We start from the raw sequence: 24,700 nt of genomic DNA, 5'->3' as shown, positions 1-24,700 counted from the left end.
CTGAACAACATACACTTCTTAATTACAGTAGCTCTAATACGATTTGTACTACACACTGTGATGGGAAAAATGAAAACAAAAAGATTTGTGTAATGACATACATATGACATATAAATGTGTTGCTGTGAACTTCAGATGTACACCACTTAACACATCAAGCTGGAAAGTCAACACATACTTACACTTTTCTTTGTAACAGAAGAAATAAAATAATTTACTGACTAGAAATAATCTTCAACAGTTTTTTCCCTCTTATCAAACGTGTTTACATCTATTGTTTGTTAGGAATGGTCTTCGTCCATCACGTTTCTATGTACTAAAGGATAACATGATGGTCATGGCATCTGAGGTTGGAGTATATGATGTTGATCCTGCAGATGTCCTCCTTAAGGTAAGAAACATTTGATAATACACGAGTAGACCCCATCCATCTCGGGAGGCAGAGGTTGAGTGTCATCAAAATAATACAGAAGGAGAAATGTTACATATATTGTCATTTGATAGAAGAGAATAGAAAGAAGTCTGTCACTTGCCATGAGTTGAGAGCAGTAAGACTGCAGAAAGCAAATGCTTTGTGGCCATGTTTTTTGAAGCAGAAAAGCTGAAGCAGGGCTCTACTTAATGGCAGTGATGGTACTGATGAAAGAATTTCACTTTTGAATTGGAAGAGTATATTTTATGTTATCTTTTGAAACAGTCTACTTAGTTCTTAGGTGGAAGGCAGTATTACATATCTTACATATCAGGAAAACCTGGAGAAAAGGAGATAACAGAAATAAATTTAAATAACCAAGTAGGAAAAGTGAGGTAAGTAACACAGAAAATTGTGCCATCAAAAAGCAGAAATCAGTTCTGTATAGGGAATATAAAGAATACTTACTTTGTGTGTGTGTGTGTGTGTGTGTGTGTGTGTGTGTGTGTGTGTGTGTGTGTGTGTGTGTGTGTGTGTGTGTGTACATTTCCTTGTATAAGGTCTTTGATGATTTTCTTTTTCTCTTGTTTGAGTGAAATAAAAATGTGATACTAAAATAGAGGTATGTATTTAAAAAGTAGCATGCTTCCTTACTCTGACGTTACTTGGTATTTTCAGTAGTGCAAAGTAGACCAAGAAATTCAACACTTACTATGTTCCTTGTCTTTGACTGATATTTTGAAAAATCAATCTCTTGTCAGTATTAGTTTAAATAACTATATATTGTATGCTCTCTCTCTCTCTCTCTCTCTCTCTCTCTCTCTCTCTCTCTCTCTCTCTCTCTCCCCCCCCCCCCCCCCCTCTCCCCTTAATATTATAAAGATAGATGGGTCTGAAGTATCTTTCTTATCTTTCTTACTATGCAGAGTCGACTGAAGCCAGGCCGGATGCTGCTTGTGGACACAAAGGAGAAGACAATCATTCAGGATGTTGAACTCAAGAGACAGATTGCACTCAGTCGGCCACACTCATTGTGGCTCAAAGAACAGGTAAAATAATTTGCTTTACTTTTTTGTCTGTTCTGTGCATCATAATCATAACAACATTCTATGATGTGAAACCTGTCAGTAGGCCCTACTACGTGATGCATGTGATACACTAAGACAGAGAAATAATTGGCTGCACAGTTAATTGATACTGATTAAATAGTTATCTCAATGCAATTTTCTTTAGCTCCCACAAACTTAAAGGAGTATCCCCATAGGGCATTGATGAATAGTTATTAATTGGCCATCAAGATTTGAATATGATCCTCTAACCAGCCTAGCAAGTATTGTTGGTTGAAATGTGAGTTGGACATATCCTTTATTAGTGTTGAAGATAGAGTACTAACAAGGGCTGAGGACATAAATTTGCTGGCGTAGATGTGATGGCAAGTAGCTGAATTTGATCTGTTGATCACATGACTTGCATGGTTGAAAATTCAACACTCTTCTTGAAATTGTGTGGATAAATGGCATGTTAAACCTCATCTACAGTGCCAAGGTACTTTATATAATGGATTTCACTGAATAGGTTGGGGTCAACAATTTATAGTAAGATGTGGCATATCCATCATTAGATTTTGCTGTTTTTGGAATGATAATGTGAGCAGATAGTTTTTAATTTGTGAACTGTAGAGGATTTTTCACCATTAGTTGATGTATAGTATAAAAAGAGGTCTAGTGACAATAATGCATCAAATTTCCACTGTGATCTTGGATGAGTGTATGCGAAATGCTTGATGTTGTGAAATTTTACATTTTTTCTAGCACTGGAGATACAAATGTGGATAATATAATTACATTTATATTAGTTTTAATAACTGAATGCAATTTGTTGCATAAAATTCATTGGTATGTAATACAGTTTTTGCAAGTCTGTTTTTTGTTCAGCCTGTACAAATGCTTGGCCTGTTTCATTCAGATGATGTCCAAACAACACAATAAATAGGTACTTACAGTGGAAACTGTATTAAGGAGATGAATCATTGATAAAAACAATGAACTTTTTTTTAAAATGTTGGAAGCGTTCCTTTGAAACGGACATGGAATTTACCTTTTCCATCATTGTGTTACCTAAGCTTCAGCCCAGATTCTAAGCATCTTGACACTGATGGGGTATTTTAAATGAGATTTACTTTTGTCACAAGTTTTGTAAGAAGCTGGCATTGGAAGTGAAAAGATGCTGCTGTGAGACAGGATGGTGCAAGTCAATAATCAGATTCAGCTTCCTGTAACATACTTGAATATTTGTAAACACCTCTTATACAAGTCGGTACCGCATTTGACATAGTTGTTCATGACTAAATTTACCAAAATTTTCTTGGTCTCTGCCTTGTTAGCACATTTCTGTACAAACATGTAACTCAATTTTTACACATTCATATTCTTCCTGTGAAAATGACAGAGCAAGGATGAATGTGTGTTTATCTGCTGTTTCCACGAAATAGGAGACAGAAAAAAATCTATATATTCATCATCAAGGAGAATAGTTCTCTTCTCTTCTCATCCTTATATTGGTGAAATTGGTTAAGCTTGTAACCTTTGGTCCAGTGAGTTGTACAGGGTGAGCATGAAGTCTTGCCATGATTATAACAATTCATTACAGAATAACCATTTGACATAATAATTTAGATTTCATGCTGTTACATAGGTTAGTGTTACTAGTTTTTTTTTTTTAAGACAACTTACGTTAGTTAGTATTCCAGTTCCTAGCAGGTGTTTCGTAACATGTGTTCTGTCACAGTACTCACAGCAGCTTGTATCCTAGCCTTCAGTTCATCGATGTCAGGAACTGGTGTGACGAAGACTCTGTCCTTGATATAGCCCCAGAAAAAAAAGTCAAGGGGTGTAATGTCTGGAGAGGAGAGTAATGTCCGGATCGGTGGATTGGAAGGAACGGTCCAACACCCTGGCCACCCCGCACTCCAGTCATTAAGCCCCTTGACTTTTTTTCTCGGGCTATATCAAGGACAGAGTCTTCGTCACACCAGTTATTTCTCTCCTTTCCGCTACTTACCCTTTCCCCCCTCCGCGCCTTCTCTCCTACCCTCTGTCTAAACTGCAACACTTCACTGTCCACCACTCCCACCATACTATCCCTCCCCCTCCCCTCTCCAGCCTCCTCCTTACCCACATCCAGTAGCCACTCCCATCGTGCACTGGTGCTGCTGCTCGCAGTGTAGTTTCAGCTCTCTGAGACTGGAGGTGTGTGTTTGTGCGTGCGTGCGTGCGTGTGTCTACTGCTGACAAAGGCCTTCATGGCCGAAAGCTATTATTGTGTGAATCTTTTTATTGTGCCTATCGCGACTCAGCATCTCTGCTATATGGTGAGTAGCAACGAGTAACAGTAACCTATGTAACAGCATAAAATGTAACTTATTAAGTCAAACAGTTACTCTGTTATAAATTTTTATAATCAAGGCAAGACTTCGTGCTCACCCTGTATTTCTCTACATTTAGTCTCGTAAGTGGAACTCTTTCTTGATATTCTTAGACATGTTGATGATATTCATTTGGGTGAAAGTTGAAAATAGCATAAGACAATAAATGGAGTTGCTGCTATGCTTGTCTTACTGAATGTTTTTGTAATACTGTTTAAATGCAAATTTTTAATGCAGTGTTTCAATTCTCTGTTTCCTCCAACACATGTTGCTGATTCTGGCTCAATAGGCGGTGAGTTAAAATGAACAAGACTTGAAGTAGATGCATTGTGGTAGGAAGTTTGTCTTTGTGATACTGGTACTGGTAGTAGTAGTTCAGTATTGAAATCCGAGTCTGTTTGTATCTTATAATTTTTTATTCTAGTGTTAGTATTGTTGAAATGTAGAGAATTATGTAGTTTGGTGTGTAACTCCCCTCCCCCAGTTTCAATGAAGCTTGCTGCCAAAGTTACTTTGTTACTGTGAATATAGAACATGTGGCTGTGAGAATCGAATATAGGCAGCTGAACATTTATATCTGTTTTAAACATTAGGTACATTCCCTTTGAAGCAGTATTACATGCAGATATTTTAGCAGATCAGGGCATGTACTTAATTTTAATGAATACTGTAAAATAGAGTAAAAGATTTAATTTATAACTTACTTTCACTGTACAGTTACATTGCATTTATTTGAAGAGAACAGATACTATTTCGTATTGGTAAATGTTCCCCAGTATTATGCAGTGTCATACTGAGGAGTTTTAAAAGGAATCACCAAGCAGCACTACTTTGAAAGGGGGGTGGTAATAGCAAATAATTATGCAGTGCATGAAAGTTTATAACTATCATCACATTCTTGCAACCATTGTTTTAACATTCTAATTCTCTTGAAGGTGGTACATTGATATTTCACTGTGTTGTGTGTCATGTTGCATAATTTTACATTTCATCTTATTAATTTCAGATAATGACTTCCCCCTGTATTATTCCTTCACTTTTTCTACCCTAAGTTAGATTATGCTTAGAGTTTGGAGAATAGATATGGGGGTCTTGATATTCAGTTTCATATCACTTTCCTATAGTATGTGAGCTGTAGACTGACATTGTTACAGCCAAATTTTACATTTTTCTGAAAGATGACGACTTTGCAACAACCAGTAGTTTAGTAGGTGTACTCTATTCATCCTGAATTTGTAAATGTCAGGTGATACGTACCCGTTAGTAAGTACTTGTATATGAGATACTTGTATCATCTTAGAAGTGCTAAATATCACAGGATGATCATCTGTGGATTTAAATTTGAACTTAAAAGTACTTAGTTATTTGTAAGTTGAATAATATATGTAGCACAGACAGTTCAGCAAAAGTGTGACCTTGCCAAGATAGAATGATTATACATCAGAGCTCTGCCTAATACAAATATCTATAAAATTCTCAGATTCAATCTAATGACATAGATCAAACTGTTGAAACTGGATCTGACAGTTTTGGAATACAGTGAACTGCTACCAGCTGTCACTTGTATTCACATGCTGTACTGAAAGCTGGATGTTGTCAATTTTTGTAAGAGACTGTATGTGGTTGAAAAGATTGTGCAAAAATGTCCTTTGAATTTGTCAAGCAACAAAATTTCTGTTGAACTGTTTGAGAAATGTTTGTTAAATGATCAACAAGACCTGTAACTGGTTCCTAAAAAAAGTCTCAGTAGAAAGCACTTCATGTAACAATAAAGTATAAGATTTGTGGTTGTAGTAAACTGTCTAAAGATTGGTGTACTCGTGAGATTATACTGAACTTTAGAATGGAACTACTGGATAAGTATGGCAATCGGCAGTGGATTGATTTTAGAAATCACCTGTGTTGAAAGGTGGCTATCTGCCAATGTGGTTTGTTGTGACACTCACGGATTAAGATAAATAGGTTAACATTTAACTACTGCCAGATTTTACATCTGTTTACATGAAGAAGGAAAGACTACTATGGGATAAAAGTGTGAATATGACTTATTGCCCTGTGAGAGTGCAGGCTGTTTTCCGATGGGAAACATACTGAATTTAATTTGTACTCTCAATACCACTTTCTTAAAAAAAAAAAAAAGAAAGAAATTACGTGTAGTGAATGCCTTTGCATAAATGCAGTTATTGCAGTTGGTTTCTTCACTCATCTGTTTCAATTTGCATGTAGTGCGCTGTACAGTAGATGCATGCTTTGTACTGGTAGAATTTGCCTTAATTATCAATTCTTACGTCTTTCTCTCTCTCGTGTGTGTGTGTGTTTTTTTTTTTTTTTTTTTCAGTATTTATTTGTCCTGGTTGCTGAATTAATGCCATTGCAAACCGGGACTATTTTCCTCGTTTTCCTATAGCTAGACATGTCTTCTTCCCACACTCTTCTGTATTTATTTATTTACATGGTCATATTGTCTTATTATTTATCCTATGTTATACTTTATCCTGACCAATCAGTATTGTTAAGTTCACACACATGCACAAATTTAAGTATATATTGAAATGATAGGCGAATGGGAAATTGAGGTGGTGCTGTAGACAAGAAACTCGAATCCACCAAGACAGAAATTGAAGCTGCGTGTGAGATTGTTTGGCCAAGCCTCAATATCAGTGTTGGGCATAAAATAACTGAATCCTTCTATCACGCACCAGACTCATCTCCTGATGTAACTGAAAACTTTAGAGAGAACCTCAGTTAACTTGTACATAAGTTCCCCAGTTATACTGGAAACATCGATGGGGACTTTAATCATCCAACAATTAATTGGAAAAATTACAGTTTTGTTAGTGGTAGGCATAAGGCATCCTATGAAACTTTACTAAATGCTTTCTCTGAAAACTGCCTAGAACATGAAATTAGGAACCCCACTTATGGTGGAAAAATGTTGGGTCTAATGGCAACAAATAGATGTTACCTCTTTGAGGATGTCCACATTGAAACTGGTACCAATGACCATAACGTGGTTGTGGCAACTGTGGTTACCAAAATACAAAGGACAACTAAAACAAGCAGAAAGAGTAAACTAGATAAAAAAACAATAGTGTCATATCCCAATGGGTATCTTGGAACTTTCAGCACAGATCAGAAACATGTAGAGGAATTCGGGCTCAAGTTTATAAGAGTAGTTGATCATGCACTGGATTGATATCTCCCAGTAGAACAGTGTGCAATGGGAGTGAACCTCTGTCGTATACAGACATTGTAAGGAAACTGCCAAAAAATTGAGGTTACTGCATAATAGGTGTAACACAGAGCATAGGGCTGTAGGTAGAGTGATGCTAAATGAAACAAGTTTTCATGTCAAGAGAGCAATGTGTGATGCCCGCAATGACTATTGTAGCAGAATATTATGAAATTAAATTTCACAAAATCTGAAGAAATTTCAGTGGTATGTAAAGGCTGTTAGTGGTACCAAAGTATAAGTTTTGGGTCCCTAGTGAATGAGACACGAACTGAAATTGAGGGTAGAAAAAGCAAAAGCTGAAATGCTTAACTCCATTTTCAAATGTTTCTTTCCAAAGGAAAACCCAGGAGAGTTGTCCCAATTTAATCCTCCTATCACTGAAAAGATGATTGAAGTAAGTATTAGTGTCAGTAGTGTTGAGAAATGGCTGAAATCATTAAAATTGAACAAAGCTGCAGGCCCCAGTAGAATTCCTACCAGATTCTGCACTGAATATGCGGCTGAATTAGCCCCTCTTCTAACTATATCTATTGTAGGTCTCTTGATCATAAAGCCATCCCCAGTTCTTGGAAAATGGCATTGTGTACAAAAAGGGAAGTAGAAGTGATCCACAAAACTAGCGTCTAATATCCTTGACATAGATTTGTTTTACAATGAGAGCTCAAGAGAAATGAGGTGTTGTGAACAGAATGACCTTCTAAGTGCCAACCAGCATGGGTTTCAAAAAGACTGATCATGTGAAATCCAAATTGCACATTTCTCACATGCCATACTGGAGGCCTTGGACCAAGGCAACCAGGTAGATGCAGTATTTCTTCATTTCCAGAAAGTTTTTGACTCAGTACTGCACCGACGCTTATTGTCAAAAGTATGATCATATTGGTGTAGCAAGTGAAATTCGTGACTGGATTGAGGACTTTTTGGTAGGGAGCATAAATTACCTTAGATAGTGTCACTGTCAGATGTAGAAGTAACTTTGGGTGTGCCTCAAGCAAGTGTTCATGTTGTGGGCAATATTAATAGAGACCTCAGACATTTTTTCAGATGATACCATTATCTAAAATAAATTACTGTCTGAAAGAAGCTGCATAAATATTCAGTCAGGTCATGATAAGATTTCAAAGTGATACAAAAATTAGCAACTTGCTTTAAATGTTCAGAAATGCAAAATTTTGCAATTCACAAAATGAAAAAAACATAGTATCCAGTGACTATAATATCAGTGAGTCACTGTTTGAATCGGCCAACTCATACAAATACCTGGTTGTAACACTTTATGGGGATATGAATGGAATGATCACATAGGTTCAGTCGTGAGTAAAGCACATAGTAGACTTAAGTCTATTGGTAGAATACTTGGGAAGTGCAGTCAGTCTACAAAAGAAATTGCTTAAAAATTACTCGTGTGACACATCCTCGAATATTGCTCAAGTGTGTGGAACCCATACCAGATAAGACTAACAGGGAATATTGAATGAGTACAGAGAAGGGCAGCACGAATGGTCACAGGTATGTTTAAGCCATGGGGGAGAGTTAGAGAGATACTGAAGGAATTGAGCTGGCAGACTCTTGAAGACAGACGTAAACTATCTTGAGAATATCTATCAACAAAGTTGCAAGAACCGGCCTTAAAAGATTACTCTAGGGATATAGTACCACCCCCTTTTAATTGCTCACATATGAATTGTGAAGATAAGATTAGAATAATTAGTGCATGCACAGAGGCATTCAAACAACCGTTCTTCCAAGGGCCTGTATGGTAATGGAACAGGAAGAAACCCTAATGACTGGTGCAATGGGATGTACCCTCTGCCATGCACCCCATGGTGGTTTGCAGATTATAGCTGTAGATGTAGATAGATAGTAGTGTTTTGCTTAATTGTATCAGAATTTTACCTTGATGCCATAATTACATTGTGGACAATGAATTCAGCAACTACAATGAAATAACAATGTTAAAATAGCTTATGAAGAGAAAAGGGAATGACTGGAAATACGAAAAATAAAGTGGAGGGTGTAAAAATATCGGAAGTACGTGACAGCAACTCCGAAAATTTGCTCAGGTAAGATATAAGCCAAAGGGAAGGGTACATTCATTACAGTGGACAAGAAGTCAAGATTGAAATTTCATGGATAGCCACAAAGTTAAAAAAATCTAAATGCAAATGCAAACTTATGAATGGCAGAAAGAAAGTAAACCAAAAATGGTTAGTGGGGGATATGTTACTCTGCGGGCTGAGATGAGGTAGGAAAAACATGTACTGGCAGAAACAGAGGGAGAATGCATAATGTAAATAAGAGACAGGAGCACTTGTAAGTCTGTTGAAGACAGTATGTGGTGTCCAGTACACTTTAATGTGAACATCTGTCAGAATAACCACCTTTTACAGTGCGGACTACTCAAAGACATGCAGGAAGAGTGACAGTGAGGTTCTAGAAGGTACATACAGGAATGTAGAGCCACACAAACTCCAGTGCTGTGACCAGCTGTGCTAGTTTGTTTCTTGGTTGAGGATCCATGGCACAAACAGCCCCATCAAGGTGGTCCTATAGGTTCTCGACTGGTATTAAATCTGGAGAGTCTTGTGATCAGTGGAGTAACGGAATCTCACCCTGGTGTTTTCTGAACCACGCACGTACACTGAGAGCTGTGTGCCATATTGCATTGTTTTGCTGGTAGATGCCACTTTGCTGGGGAAAAACAAACTGTTTGTAGGGGTGGACATGGTCCCCAGTGATAGATGCTTATTTGTCCAGAATGACGACATCACACAGGGACTGCCGTGGTAACATTTCCCAGACCATAATGATCCCTCCTTTGGCTTTTGTGTTTGCTTTGATGTTTAACGCTGTACACACCATCTGACCGATGAAGTGTAAGACATTATTTACCTGGAATGGCCACCTGTCACCACTGAGTGGATATCCAGTTGTGATACTGGCGTGTAAATTCCAGATTTCATCACCGATGAACAGCAGTCATCATGGATGCATGAACCAGGCACCTGCTGCAGAGGCCCATGCATAGGAAGATTCAGTGAGTGGCTGTTGAGGAGACATTTTCTGTAGCATCTTGGTTCACATGGACAGTCAGTTGCTTAACAGTTGCATGTCTGCATGCCTGTAGACATCTCCGCAGCAGTTGTTCACCTTGTCATTTATGGCCCATGTTACACTGCAGTTGCCTCTGCACTGGTTTTGGATAGCTCACTTTTTCCAGGCACAGTATACGTTAATCATGGTGGCACAAACTTAGCCATTTTGGAAATGCTTCCAGCCTTGTCTCAACAGCAAATGGTCGTGCCCTTCTGGACATCAGATAAATCACTCCATTTCCTCATTACGACAAAGACTGCACTGTTTTCTGTGTCCCCCTGACATGCTTTATATGCCCTCCACTGCTAGTGGTGTGACCTGCCATCTGTGAGTTGTTGCACACTGACTTGACCATGTAGATACAAAGTAGTGTGAAACTGACAATCAATTTAATGATTTCAAAAAACTGCGTACACATACAGTTGAGGCTAATTACTATGACCACATGCTAAACAGCATGTTGGTCAAACTTTGGGGTGCAGTGTGGTCATGATCACATGTATCATGAGTTCAAGAAGTTCTTGATAGTTTCCCAGAGATGTGTGATACCAAGTGTCTTCTCAAGAGTCAGTTTCCATAAATTATGGGCCATTGGTTTGTGGACACAGAGCTGCTGCCCAATAGAATCCTGGGTGTGTTCCATTGGGTTCAGATAAGGCACATTTGGTGGTCAAGACATTAACTTGATTTCACTGTCCTGCTCCTCAGACCAATGTAGCATTATTCTGGACTTGTAACATGGACAATTAATGTGTTAGCAGATGCTAGAAGACATAAAGCCAGTGGGGATGCAGGTGTTGTGCAAGATTGTTCACACAGTCCACAGCTGTGATAATGCTTTCAATTACTACCACAGATCCTACAGAAGCCCAGGTCAATCTCCCCCACAGTATAATACTGCCCAACCAGTCTGCATCGACGGCATTCACCTATGTGTATCCATACACAACACCTGACCTGGTGTAACAAGAAGCATAATTCATTGGACTAGGTGACGTGTATCCATTGATCCACAGTCCAACCTTGATGATCCTGTGACCAGTGCAATTGTAATTGATAATGTGATTGTGTCAGCATAGGAATCTGTAGGGTTCACCTCATATGGAGTCTCATGTTCAACAGTGTGTGCCTAATGTTGTGCTCTGAAACAGTTGTGCATGGACAAACATTGCACTTTGTCATCAGATCCAGCACTCGTAGCCACTTACCGTGCTTTACAGAGTGAAAATCTTTAGATCTCCAAGTTCTGTGATGAGGTAGCTTGTTACCTACTCGTACTTTTTTGTCCTTCAACCAGTTTCCATAGATGCACATGATGGCAGTACACAAACAGCCATGTACAAGGTGCTTGTTCACAGGTGCTGGGCCACAGCAACCCTCTCTTAGTCAAAGTCGTTTATGTCAGTGGACTTCCCTATTAGTGCACCATATTATTACTGTGAAGATTCCCTATTCATCTACTACTAAGTAATCGTAAAGCCATCAGTCTACTCTCACTCTTGCTGTGGACAGTGGTCATAATGTTTTGGCGTATCTGTGTGTGTGTGTGTGTGTGTGTGTGTGTGTGTGTGTGTGTGTGTGTGTAGAAGGGGGGGGGGGGGGACAGAGAGAGAGAGAGAGAGAGAGAGAGAGAGAGATTGAATTTTCTCTCTTTTGGTAGCTACTCTACTGTCACATTTTATTTGTTAGTATCTCTCACATAATGTTCAATGTTAACAGATACATATGGAAGATCTACGAGCAGCACACCATGGTCCATTATCAATCACAAATGGTGTTGGCGATAGTGAGATGGTTGCGAGTGTCAGCGGCATTTCAGAAGACATGTTGGCACACATGTGGGGAGGAGACACACGTCTTGGTGTTTTTGGATACACTATCGAAACAGTTAATATGCTGCTAGTGCCAATGATTAAGACTAAGTAAGTCACAACTTTCACTGTTGTTTATTTATTTATTCCCTTTATTTATCATTCAGTTTTTTGTGTGACTACCCAGGCAGAAGCTGTAAAGTATTGAATAATTTGTTATACTGACTTCATAAAATAAAAGTGGTAATTCTGTATAACCTAGGCTAGATGCACATGTAATTCTGCACTGCTTATTGTAGGGTTGTAGGACTCGACTGTATAATTATGAATTGTGTTACACTGAAAGCTTCATAACTGTTGTGAGCAACTCCTGTACCGAATGAAAACAGTTTTCTACAAGGAACTGTTCCAGTTTATGTCTGTTAGTCTGAGATCTGTTGCTTGATTGATTTTGTTTTATTGGAACCATGTGGAGTATTCTTTTTAAAAAAAAAAAAAAAAAAAAAAAAAATGACACGCAGAAACAGCCTCTGTAGACTACTTCTCTGAGATTCTCAATCTACAAGTTATGGCTCTTGCTATTTTACTCAACTCTGATAAGTATCGAAATTCCTTCTTAATTGCTAAGAGGAAAGTCAGGATGGTTCCTCTTACACTACTCAGCTACTGCTTTTATAATAGTAGCTATGTATGTAACTTTACTGAGACCAGAGAATACTGTCAACTGCCTACATAATAGAAAAAACTTAAAAAAATGTTTAATGTAAGTGTTAGTGTTAACTGGAATTTACATCCCTGAGCCCTAGTATTCTGATAAATTACAGAATGAATGGCTAATCAGGTACGTACTTATTTATTTACACTACATTAAAATGTTGATTTTAACATCCACTAAGCTGTGGTTTCATTTAACTTCTGCTTGATTTTGTTTTCAACTGTTAAATGTAAAAATAATGAATATTTTCCCCTGAAAAAAATTGGATTTTTGTGGATAGTGGAAGAGTCGTGCTGAATTCCAAAACAGCACAGAAACAATCTAAATGAACAGACAAACATTTCTAAAACTCAAAGGCTAGGCAAATGCATTTTTATTTTGGGAAAAGCACAGACACAACACTTTTTACATCATTTTCAAATGTGCATATTCATGTCCACATTCGATACAGGAAACAAAACATGTTTTTAAACTTCTTCATTATCTATGTGGTGGTTTGTCTGAAAAATGGAACTTCTACCAATCAAATAAAATGGACTTGTTTCAATGGTGAAGGCCCTCCCTCTCCTACATCTGACCAGGAACAATACAAACAAAAAATTACATAAGCCACAACAACAACAGCAACAACAACAACAACAATAACAATAATAATCATAATAATAATTAGTGTTGTTCATAAAAATAATAATTTGAAATATAATAGTAGTATAGTAATGTTATTAATAGTAGTAAAGTAATGGATCTATATGTCTAAAGCAAGCATCACATCATTCGTACGTGTGTGCGTGCGCGCGTGCGCACGTGCGCGCGCGCGATTTAAAAATACGCTTATTAATTACATGTTTTGTCGGCAAGTATTTTAGCTAGGAATTTGAAATTTTTACAGGTTATTTATTGGAGTTTTGGCTACAAATTAACAATGGAATTTTAAAAATTTAAATTCAGAGATTAATTTTTTCCTATTGTAATGAAAATTCACTACTTTCGGTGCCATTTTTTATTTATAAATTCAACAATATACAGGTTTTTGGAAAAAGGCTGTGTTAAGCTATGCAGAAGAGAGTGTGTAACATTTCCTGAAAATCTGAAGCAAATAAATTTGGTAGATCCTTTGAGACCATGTAATTTGTATGAAAAATTAAAACTTTTGGGAATCAAGTGACAAAGTTTGAATTAAACAATGGAAAATCCAGGATGGAATGTAACAAAACCAGAGAAGGAAAGTTGCTTCTCACCATATAGCAGAGATGCTGAGTCACGATAGGCACAATAAAAAGATTCACACAATCATAACTTTCGGCCATTGAGGCCTTTGTCAGCTCAGCAGTAGACACACACACACACACACACACACACACACACACACACACACACACACACAACTTGGACACACGTCTGCAGTCTCAGAAATCTGAAACTACACTCTAGTTTGAATTACCTTTTTAGTGCATTCCAAGTCCACAGGATGGAATATCTTTATTTTCTGCAAGCTACTCCTCCAGCTTTCTGTTTGTTCTCCACCTGTTTACTCTGACTTGTATTTCTAGGCTGTTTGCAGCCCTGTCAGCAGCCCGAAGATGTTCCTTGTCTAAAGCAAGCATCATTCGTACATGTTGAAACCTATCTTCATTCCTATATTTCAAAATACTTTGCACTTTACAACATTGCGATCACTGAAAGTAGCAACATCATCATACACACCAAAATGTAGTGTTTCTATTTCAATAAGCACAGTCTTGGGGATTCTTGATCATGTAGCACTATTTATACTTTCATTGGGGTTTTGAGTTTTTCCATGAACACACATCAACAGTTCAGGTGTTGCTAAGTCTCTGGAAATAGGTTTTATACATCCTTTACCACATCAGACAGACTATGTTTATGTATATTACCAAACAAAAGCGCTGGCAGGTTGATACACACAAAAAACACAAACATACACACAAAATTCTAGCTTTCGCAACCAACGGCTGCTTCATCAGGAAAGAGGGAAGGAGAGGGAAAGACAAAAGGATGTGGGTTTTAAGGGAGAGGGTAAGGAGTCATTCCAATCCCAGGACCGGAAAGACTTACCTTAGGGGGAAAAAGGACAGGTATACACTCGCATACACACACACATCCATCCGCACATACACAGACACAAGCAGACATATTTTTCCCACATGGAATGTTTCCCTCTATTATAGACTATGGTTATGAGTGTACACGTCACCAGTTAGCACCCTTGTGTGCTTATATGAACTGTTTTCTCCTTTGGGACACAAGTAGTGATGGGGACTTTGATTGGATGGAAAAGTATGAAAAAAAGAGCCCCAACAGCCTCCTTCATGTCATCAACACTGTGTGTGTTTTGCCTAATAGCCATTCCATAATAGTTCTGTATTTTCTCATTTACTCTGTCAGTTAACTTTCTCTTCCCATCCAACCGTTTACCATCACTGAGTGTTTTTTTTTTTCATGAAGCTTTGTCACTGAAGTCTTGATCCCATTTGTTTCTGTGTGTGTTCAATACACTACAATGTTTCCACTACATCATCACCACCACATGGCTTCAGTTCTTGAATATGTTTGAAACTTCCAGAATCACCGTGAATATGTTTGAAACTTCCAAAATCACCACCACCGTGGTAATTCACGTATTGCACTTTATCACATGCAACAGAATGTTGAAATGTACTAGCAACACAAGCCACTTCCATTCCTCCAACACTGCCACTATAGTTAGCTGTGCAATTATTTTCATGTGTACCTTTATTTTCTTGTGGACACCTACAGTATTTAGATATTACTGCTACATATAGAACGTCCCTGTATACATACTGGTGGCAGATAGTACATGACGAAGAGATGTATGTCCCCATTTATGTTGGGTATTATGGAATGCTGCAGTGAAGTCTCTTTTACCACCATTTTCTGTTACTGCCTCTTCCACAGCTTTCTTCATAGATTCTAAACGGACGTCTTCTATTTTTGACCCTATAAATCTATTATAGTCCATAAACTTGGTTGGGTGATATGGAAGGTTCATCATGCCACAAATAACTGCACCTGCAGTAGCATGCTTACCAATCTTATGCAAGACATAAACAAACCTAAGGTTGTGTTCATAGATTTTACTGCCATTTTCTTCATCTGGAGTCACTGCAACACTCTTCCAAAAGGTGGACATGTATGAACACTTACTACACTACAGTTCAGTTTCACTGGCAGGTCCTACGTGATTTTTCATAGAGTATTCGTGACCAACTTCACTACACTGAATACATCTCACACAGTTTGCAAAGATATAGTTGAGAACTGACACATCAGATATTTTATTTGCACAACTTTCTCCCATAAAACACTTGTATTTTTCACTAACTGAACCAAGCTTCCTCTGCGAAGTACTGTATTTCTCATTACAATGGGCAGGTGTACAAGCAAGGTTAATTTCACACAGTTGGTTATTGTCTTTACTGTTCACTGTAATAACATCTACCTTTGGCTTTCCAACATTTCTCCTTTTCTTAAAAGGCTTCAGAGGATTTCTAGTCGCTTTACATTTACCCATGATTATCCTTCAATAAAACGGAGGCTTCAATGAATAGAATTCACTGTGAATATTTTCAGGATTACAAAGAGTAAATAAACATGAAACACACAACAATTGAGTAAACAATTTATACCGAGCTATCACAGGTTACAACACTTAATTTGTAACACTTGTTTTCTCTCACATCACTAAAATATACATGAAGAGCATGTAAATTCGTGAGTAAAACATTTGACACCAGTTGAAAAGTGCCACAGTGGGCCATGCCCATGAAGAACGTATTTCAAAAATATTTTAAAAATAATCGTAGTTTTCTGAACTGAACTGAACTGAATAAATTATATATCAATTGAAGGGGAAGTCCATAGATTTTTAAAATACAAAAAGGTAAAAATTGAACATTTCATGATTTTGAACCTTTGCTGAGGCCCTTAAGAGTGACATTGAGTAGTTCCGAACTTTTGAAGCCTCATTTAGTATTAGAAAAAATGGAAGAGGCAATGGAAGAGGAGAGGATTGGAATTAAATTGACAGTGGCTATTAGGAAAGAACAAAATTTCAGTAGGGAACTCTGTTTACAATGCGACTGCCTACTAAACAGAAGATCCTGGGTTTGAGTCCCAGTTTGCCACACATTTTCACTAACCACCGCTGATCCCATATAAATTCCTGATGCATTGGTATCAGTAGTTCTTTCCCTCCCATCTCCTTTCCTTTCCCCTCCCTCCACTCTCAATTTTCATAAGGTTTTAAGTTCTCTAATATTTTGGGGAAAATTGTTCCAAAGTCAGATTCCTGGTACAGAAAATGATTTAGAGGACATGGCAATGTTGTGTAGTGACACGGAGTATTTTACATTGTTGAGAATGAATATTTCTGCTAGGGTGTTCAAATGGTAGGCTTAAGGGTTGAAGTTAAATAGTAAGGACTGGAATGATTGAGAAGAAGATACAGCAAACACAGGGTATGATAATCTTTCTGCTTCCTGGCACATAGCCATGATAATTGTTCATAGGTGGGAGTCATATGGTCGAAATAGTAGACATCATAAATCTATTGCGCCCAAGCATTCATTGCCAGTTACAACTGATAGGGGGTCCTGTACTAAAGAACTTCGGAGAATAGGACCACTATAGTCAGGGATGAGCGGTACTAACAACTCTAAGAGTTTTCTTTTTAAGCTCAAGAAAAAATACTTTTTTATATTTCTGTAGTGAATGGAGTGATGCTGACACATTCTTACGGACTGCAATTGTGTGTTCAATACAGTCTAGGTGATGGTTCAGAATCATCCTCAAATTCTTTTCAGAAGGGAAAAGTGATCTCTGTAATGTTTAGGATTAAAGGTGGAAGGGATTCTGTAAACTGAGGAGTAATAAATCTCCTGTCAGTGACTAAGATAAGGTAGATTGCATTTTATGCGGGTTACGTTTGAAACCCATGTTGTGCATCCATTCTTATACAGCAAGTCAGCCTGCCTTTATGTTCTGGATGGCTGTGCACAGATTTGTTGAACTTGCACTTGGGTATAACTTAAATCTGTCAACATGTAAATGATTTTTCAATGAGAGATAATAGTCGACACATCATTAACATATAACGAGAAAAGTAATGGACCCTGTACTGATCCATATGGGACCCATGATACAGCATTATTCCATTGTGACCTCTTTGTTCTAATCATTACACATTGTTGGTGGTATATAAGATATGAGTGGAACCACTGTGCAGCACTTGAAGAAAAGGTTTAACTTTTGAGTTTAACTGAAGTCCTGAAAACATGTGATAGCTTGTCCATAACTTATTTCCATTCATCAGCCACTTTCATAAAAACAGTTGTCATACGGCAATATTTCTGGAAACTGGATTGATATTCATCCAGAAGATGATTAGATGTTAAGTAATTGGTAAGATGATTGTGAACTATGTATTCTAAAGCTGATTGTGAACTATGTAGTATAAAGCCTTAGATAATGCTGGAAGAATGCAAATAAGCCTGTAATCACAAGGTTCTTTGGGAAATTACTTTTTGAGTAGAGGCTTTGAGTCCTTTTCCATGCCATTGGAAAGATGTTGGAGGTCAAAGAAAGGTTAAAAATATCACTTACTATGGGCAGTAATGGATGGACAAGGACACTGTCTGTGTTGTAATATTGTCATGTTCTGCAGCTGCAGAACGAATTCATGCTATTGACTTCCTGGCTGTGTTAAAGTTTACCAGCTGGAGAAAAACTTTTTCGTTTTAATCATGGATAGCTTTGTAATTATTTGAGTAATCAGGACACCCTTTGTACAGCCTTATGACATGCTGGATAGCTGAAAATGAGGGGAAAAAATCTGCATCAGAAAGTCATTCTATCGTATGGTACAAGTTGCCAAAATATGAACCACATTTTTCATGACAATATTTATGAGCTAATTTTACAGCAATTACGATAAATCTGCAGCACACAGGGCACATGTTCAACAGCTAGGCTTCTGTACTTAGAGTTGAGCAGAATCACAAAGCTTTAGCCTGGATGTCACCTTTGATCATGAGCTGCATTAAAGCAAAATTGGTGATTTATTCATATCGGTTGCGATATGGAAGAACTAGCTTCTACAAAAACATGGTTAGTTGCCTCACCATGTGGCTTAGTTAGTGATTTGTAATTTGATACAGTTTCATGTAAGACCTATATGTATATCCTGTGAAAACTTCATCAAAATTAGAGACATTCACGAAGAGACCTTGTTTAAATTTAGGCCACTTGATGTGAAATGACCCATTGTCTTCATCTATGGACCCAAACAAATAACTTGGAAAGAGAAGACACCTTTTCTGCAGTAGATGGGAGGGGGAAGTAGTATAACATTTAAAGGTCAGAAATATGCCTTCACCAGAAGTTGACACAGTCTTCATCTCCATGAGGTGCTTCACAACACAACAAGCAGATTTACAAATTCTGCTGTCCGGGGGCATGCCTGCACAGTAATGTGTCAAACTTTGAAGACGTGGACTGTCTTGGCTCAGTTCTTTTTCACACGTCCACCATAGGTGAATGCTGAGTTTGGCTTACACTCTACATAAGCAGTCCAAAAAAATGGGTTTAAAAATACGTTTACTCAGCTTTACTGAACCATTCAGCATAAAAAATAGACATGAAGACACTGCCACATCAGTTAACATTGATCACACGTGAAGTTTCATAAGCGATGCATTGCAAATGCCATCAAATTGGAATAATTTTTTGCTAGTTATTTTTGTTGATACATAACATGATTTTCTGAGTTCTTCTAACTTCATTTGTTTCATATTTTTAATTTTCAGTATTAACTCAACATTATTAATTAAATAAAATACTGTATTTCTTGTCTACATTTTCTATTTTTATTTCCTAACTCATGGATTGCTGGATTTCATATGACCATGACACTTTAGACCATTACATTGAAAAAGGTGGCATCCATAATGATATTATTAATAGAAAATGATGTACTTTGCATGTGCCTTTTAGAATTCAAAGTAACTGCAAACATTAAAACGCGGTCATAAAGTTTTAATAATTACTTCAATAAATCAAACGCCAACATTTAAATTTGCTGATGGTGTCAGTCTGTGTGTTCACCATTCAATGTGAGAAATTTCTCCCCAGTGTTTCAACATTGTAAAAACAAAAGGTAATTAAAGATAAGTTCAAGAAAATGCCAAATAGAAGCAGTTGGGCCTTTTTGTGTAAGCAAACTAACTTGTAAAGACTAATATCAACTGATACTACACGGAGTTTGTTGGTAGCTTTCCATTTCTCCCGTCTTCCCTTTCCAACGTGCTAATGTTGTTCTTATTTTGTTTGTCCAGGAAGGAGGCACTTGGTTCTATGGGAAATGATGCACCACTTGCTTGCCTTTCACAGTTCCAGCCATTGCTGTACGATTACTTTAAACAACTTTTTGCTCAGGTACTGTTTGTGTATAAAAACTTTCTTTAAACTAAGTATATTTTGTACTTGTTGCTGTAGTATTTACCTACAATCTCACTAAAATCGTATACCAAATATCTGCGTGAACACACATTCCCAGTCTTGTTTGTGTCTGTCAACAATTATTTGGTGAGGTTGTAATTTTAGTCCTTAAAGTAGTCATATTTCACCAAGGACTTTTCATTACCATATTTTAAATGGTTTTGTTCCAGGTGACGAACCCACCAATTGATCCATTCAGAGAGAAAATAGTTATGTCACTGATGTGCCCCATTGGTCCTGAGGGAAATTTGCTCCAACCCAGTGAGAAGCAGTGCCACAGGCTCTTCTTGAAACGTCCTATATTATCACTTAGTGATTTAGAAGTTATCAAGGCAACAACTCACCGTGGGTGGAAGGTAACAAATATTTATTAAATTATTGTATTTCGTGATGTAAGCTGTTACACTTTCATTTATTTCTCAGATGCTTCCACATGTATAGAGGACAAGCTTATATTTATTGCTCCTTACCTATTTTTCATTATTCTAACCATTTGTTATTCTTTGACCAATTTTTTCTGTAAGGCAAAGCTAAAGGAAACGAGTGAGAAATTGATGATGTTTTTTCTAAATTGTGGTTTGAGGCTAGGGCTGTCATTATTTTATGGTTGCGGTGTAGTTAATTGCATAGCAACATATATGCAGTTGTACAGCAATACAATTAAATGGGGTTTTTATGATCAGTGCGCAATACATTTTTCTTTCAGACAAAGGTAATTGACATCACATTTGATCGATCAGATGGTCCTGGTGGGTTGTCAAAAGCACTTGATCGCATCTGTAATGAAGCGTGCCAGGCTGCACAGAGCAAGTGCCAACTGATTGTTCTGTCAGACCGACGTGCTGGACCAGAAAGGTAATTACTGATTAACATATTTGTAGAGATTAACATTGTGGAACCACCTCCAATATTCTAGAATATATTAGAGAATGATCGGGGAAAAAGTATTCTATATGTTGTATATTTTGAAAGTTCTGCAATAAGGTTTTAGTGCTGCTTTCAAAATATGACATGAAAATAATTGAATTTAGAACACCTGTTCTTATCAAAAACTATAACAATGCTTCTGTTGTTTGAATGTCAGGTTTGGCAGTCTAGTGATAAAGTGCATGCCTGGAAACTGGGAGGTCATGGGATTGAATGGTGGTCAGACTTTGAAATTTTTCAACCTGCCATTATCCTAGCCTTCACATTTCTGTGGTGTGAAGATAAGCCAGGAAAAGCACATAATTCAGATTCCACTGTAAACTGTAGGTTCTCTTTCCCTGATAGAATTACTGGGGTAGGTTTTAAGGGCATGCAAGTCATTGACGTGGCATCCATTTGACGACTTGCACCTCTTGAGCAATTCCCAGCCGTTCATGCCATATGACTATTTTTTTACTGTTCAAATATTGCATTGATTTTTATTATTGTGCAAAGATGGACTGCACCTATAGTGGCCAGAATGTTAAAAATGTGTTTTATCTCTGATGATGATAGTTAACATCCTAATGTAAAGTTGACCTCACTTGAACAAACTGTTAGATCATGTACTGATTACTCATTTCATTAACATTTTAATTTAGACAGCCAATGAACTTCTAGAACATAGTAAATGTCAAACAGTACAAAATAGGATTGCTTAATCCAAACAAGTAGATAAAAACAAGTGGTTTTTGCAATTCCTCATGCTGATTAAGATCATTTGCACCCACACAATTATGATTGATGAACCATTCTCAACCAAGTCTTCTGTGTGAATATTTGATAAGGCATTACCAGATTGATGTGTTTGAAAATCTATTAATTCCAATCCCTGGTATACATGTTTGTATACTTGCAGAAGCATATGCCTGGGCACAAAATAAAATATGTACTGAAAGACGGTAAAACTTAAGCAGAGATGAGAGCGAAAATAACACTACAGATTAAATTAAGTGATAAGTAAGAAGTGTTATATGTTACTAGATGATGCAAGATATGAGAGTTTACAATGAACTTAATGCTAAAAATACTAAAATTTTTACACATATTCAGTCTTGGTTCCATGATCATATGAATTTGTGCTAGTTACAACAGGTAAAAAATTTCAGGATGTGAACAGAACAATTTATTAAGAAAATGACTCCACAGCATTTGTTAAAGATATTTGGTCTTTAATGAGCACGTTTACAGTTGTTGTTGTTCTCAAGTAGTGAAAATTTTCCTGTACAAGACTAATGGTCAAGATAGTATGACTGGTTTCATGGAATAAACATGTCTTGTCAGTGAATCAAGTATTAGCAATTATATACTATGATGTCATTGTTAAACAAAATTAAGTCATGCTGTGCTTCAGAAAAGTAACAGACAGCAAATGGCTAATAAGGAGATTCAGTATTTGTTAATGTTTACAATTTTAATGTTTTCAGAGTTCCTGTCAGCATGCTGCTTGCTCTGGGTGCAACTCATCACCATCTGATTGAGGAGCGTCAACGTATGAAAGTAGGGCTGATTTTAGAGACAGGAGAAGCCCGGTATGAATACAAGCAGTTAATATTAATAGAATGTGAAGGGACAACTGTGATACTCTTGAGAAACAGCAATCAGGACTTTCTAGAAACAGCAATAAGGAAAGCTTTAACTGTTTTTATTTTGTGAATTCTTAATGAGGAATTGGAAAAACATTTCTACAGTTGTTCCTTTCTTTTCATTTGAGACACATAGCTTAACTGCAACACATGAGTTGCATTGTTAATCCTTTTCAGTACTGTGCCAAATAAATGTCAAAATGTTTACGAATGTCCTTTTTTAAAAAGTAGGGAGATAACCACTTCCAAAGTAAAGCCCTGTTGCACCAAATATATGTGGTGATTTAATAAGTGCTTCATAATTTGCATAATGTGTATAAACCTAATGTAACAATTCATGGAGCTCATTCAGTATCATTCTTTACTTTATAGCTTTTTGACGATCAGTGTGACTTCCACTGGTAATACTGCATAGTCCTACCTTGCTAAGATTTCTTTCCAAAGTGGTTAAAGCACGGTTGGCATAATTTGAATTGCAAACAAAGTAGCAACACAGTTGACCTATCTCAATCTCACAGTTGACATGGAACTGCTCACTAAAGAAATATTAGGCCTCCGTGAGGTTTCGTATAATTTTGTTTGAAGTATATGTTGTATTCTTGACTATACTTGGCCAGCTGAGTAATCTCTGAATTTTCCAGCAAATAGAGTATACTAACCTTTTGAGTGACCTCTCTAGATGACAGAAAGTATAATAAACTTTGCTCCTATTCAAGGCACTTTATCTTTTCTTGTAGTACAAAGTTGATTTGTCATTGAAGATTATGTTCTCTTCAACTCTGTCTACTTACAGACATTTTAATAGTTCTGCACAAAATTCTGTACAAATCATTTTACTTATGTCCTTCAGTTCTTGCCCTTTTATAAATACAAGTGGTTAAGAGGCAAATGTTTCCTCATTAGACACAAAAAAATTGCATGTGGACAGATGACATGAATGCCGGGGTTTTGTTGGACATCTACCCAGACTTTGGTTGTTCAAATTGAATCATACAGCGAACATTTTGGTATAGAGAAAGCTGTAAATTTGGAATGACTGATGATAGCATTTATGGTGTTTTGATTTGGTATAACATGAGTCAAAGTATACCTATAATTTGCTAAAGAATTAATCAGAACTAATTCTTAGTTGTCATAGTAAATTTGTGTACTGTTCCAAAATTCTTATATATTACACATAAAGAAAGGAAATGCAACCAATCACCAATGGCTGACTGATATGTTGTATATAGTGTTGTATATAGAAACACACAAAGGAAAACAGTATTTACACTAACTTTCAAGCTTCTGCTATTTCTCCAGCAGAAGTACACACATTCATAGGCACCCAAAAATACACTCCCACAGCCACAGGTGAGTACATTGGAGTGTGAATATGTGTACTTCTGGTGGAGAAAAAGAAAGAGCTCAAAAGCTAGTGCAAATACTGTTTCCTTTAGTGTGTTTCTATTCATCACACATTGACCAGTTATAGGTGAATGGTAGCCTTTCCTTTATTTTACATATTATTGGATTCAGGAATTTCCATTGTTACATGATACACAAACTTACATGCCTTACCATAATAATAGTGACAATATACACTGAGTGATATTCTTGTTTCTGATTCTGCCAGAGAGGTTCATCATATGTGTGTACTGCTGGGTTATGGAGCAGATGCAATATGTCCTTACCTTGTGTTTGAAATGGCACGCTCTCTTAGGAATGAGGGCGTTCTGGATGCTAACCTTACCGATGAAATATTGTATCAGGTAATTAATTATAAGTGTGCCTAAAGATACTCAGCACTGAATTATTATTATTATTATTATTATTATTATTATTATTATTATTAAGATGTTAATTAGAATTGAATTGACTTTCTTTAACTATTACTACAATTTGCAGATAACTAACATTTTCTTATTAGCTATATTGTG

At 37.0% G+C, this 24,700-nt stretch overlaps 1 protein-coding gene across 2 annotated transcripts in view; it reads left to right on the top strand.

The window, feature by feature from the left end:
- Positions 1 to 24,700, top strand: part of LOC124546019 (glutamate synthase [NADH]) — a 360,968-nt gene that overhangs the window by 252,484 nt on the left and 83,784 nt on the right. Inside the window, exons 10-18 of one of the 2 annotated variants that reach the window (XM_047124986.1) lie at positions 286 to 391; positions 1,339 to 1,461; positions 4,126 to 4,128; positions 11,887 to 12,089; positions 20,067 to 20,166; positions 20,400 to 20,585; positions 20,936 to 21,084; positions 22,623 to 22,727; positions 24,397 to 24,532. In XM_047124986.1, the coding sequence (XP_046980942.1) occupies positions 286 to 391; positions 1,339 to 1,461; positions 4,126 to 4,128; positions 11,887 to 12,089; positions 20,067 to 20,166; positions 20,400 to 20,585; positions 20,936 to 21,084; positions 22,623 to 22,727; positions 24,397 to 24,532 (1,111 nt within the window). The remainder of the gene's footprint in view (positions 1 to 285; positions 392 to 1,338; positions 1,462 to 4,125; positions 4,129 to 11,886; positions 12,090 to 20,066; positions 20,167 to 20,399; positions 20,586 to 20,935; positions 21,085 to 22,622; positions 22,728 to 24,396; positions 24,533 to 24,700) is intronic. The other variant, XM_047124987.1, reaches the window with a different exon arrangement.

This window comes from Schistocerca americana, chromosome 8 (assembly GCF_021461395.2).
Source record: "Schistocerca americana isolate TAMUIC-IGC-003095 chromosome 8, iqSchAmer2.1, whole genome shotgun sequence".
In the NCBI taxonomy this organism is placed as follows: Eukaryota; Metazoa; Arthropoda; class Insecta; order Orthoptera; family Acrididae; genus Schistocerca; species Schistocerca americana.
The sequence above is the reverse complement of the archived record's forward strand: the minus strand, read 5'-3'. Positions and strand labels throughout refer to the sequence as shown.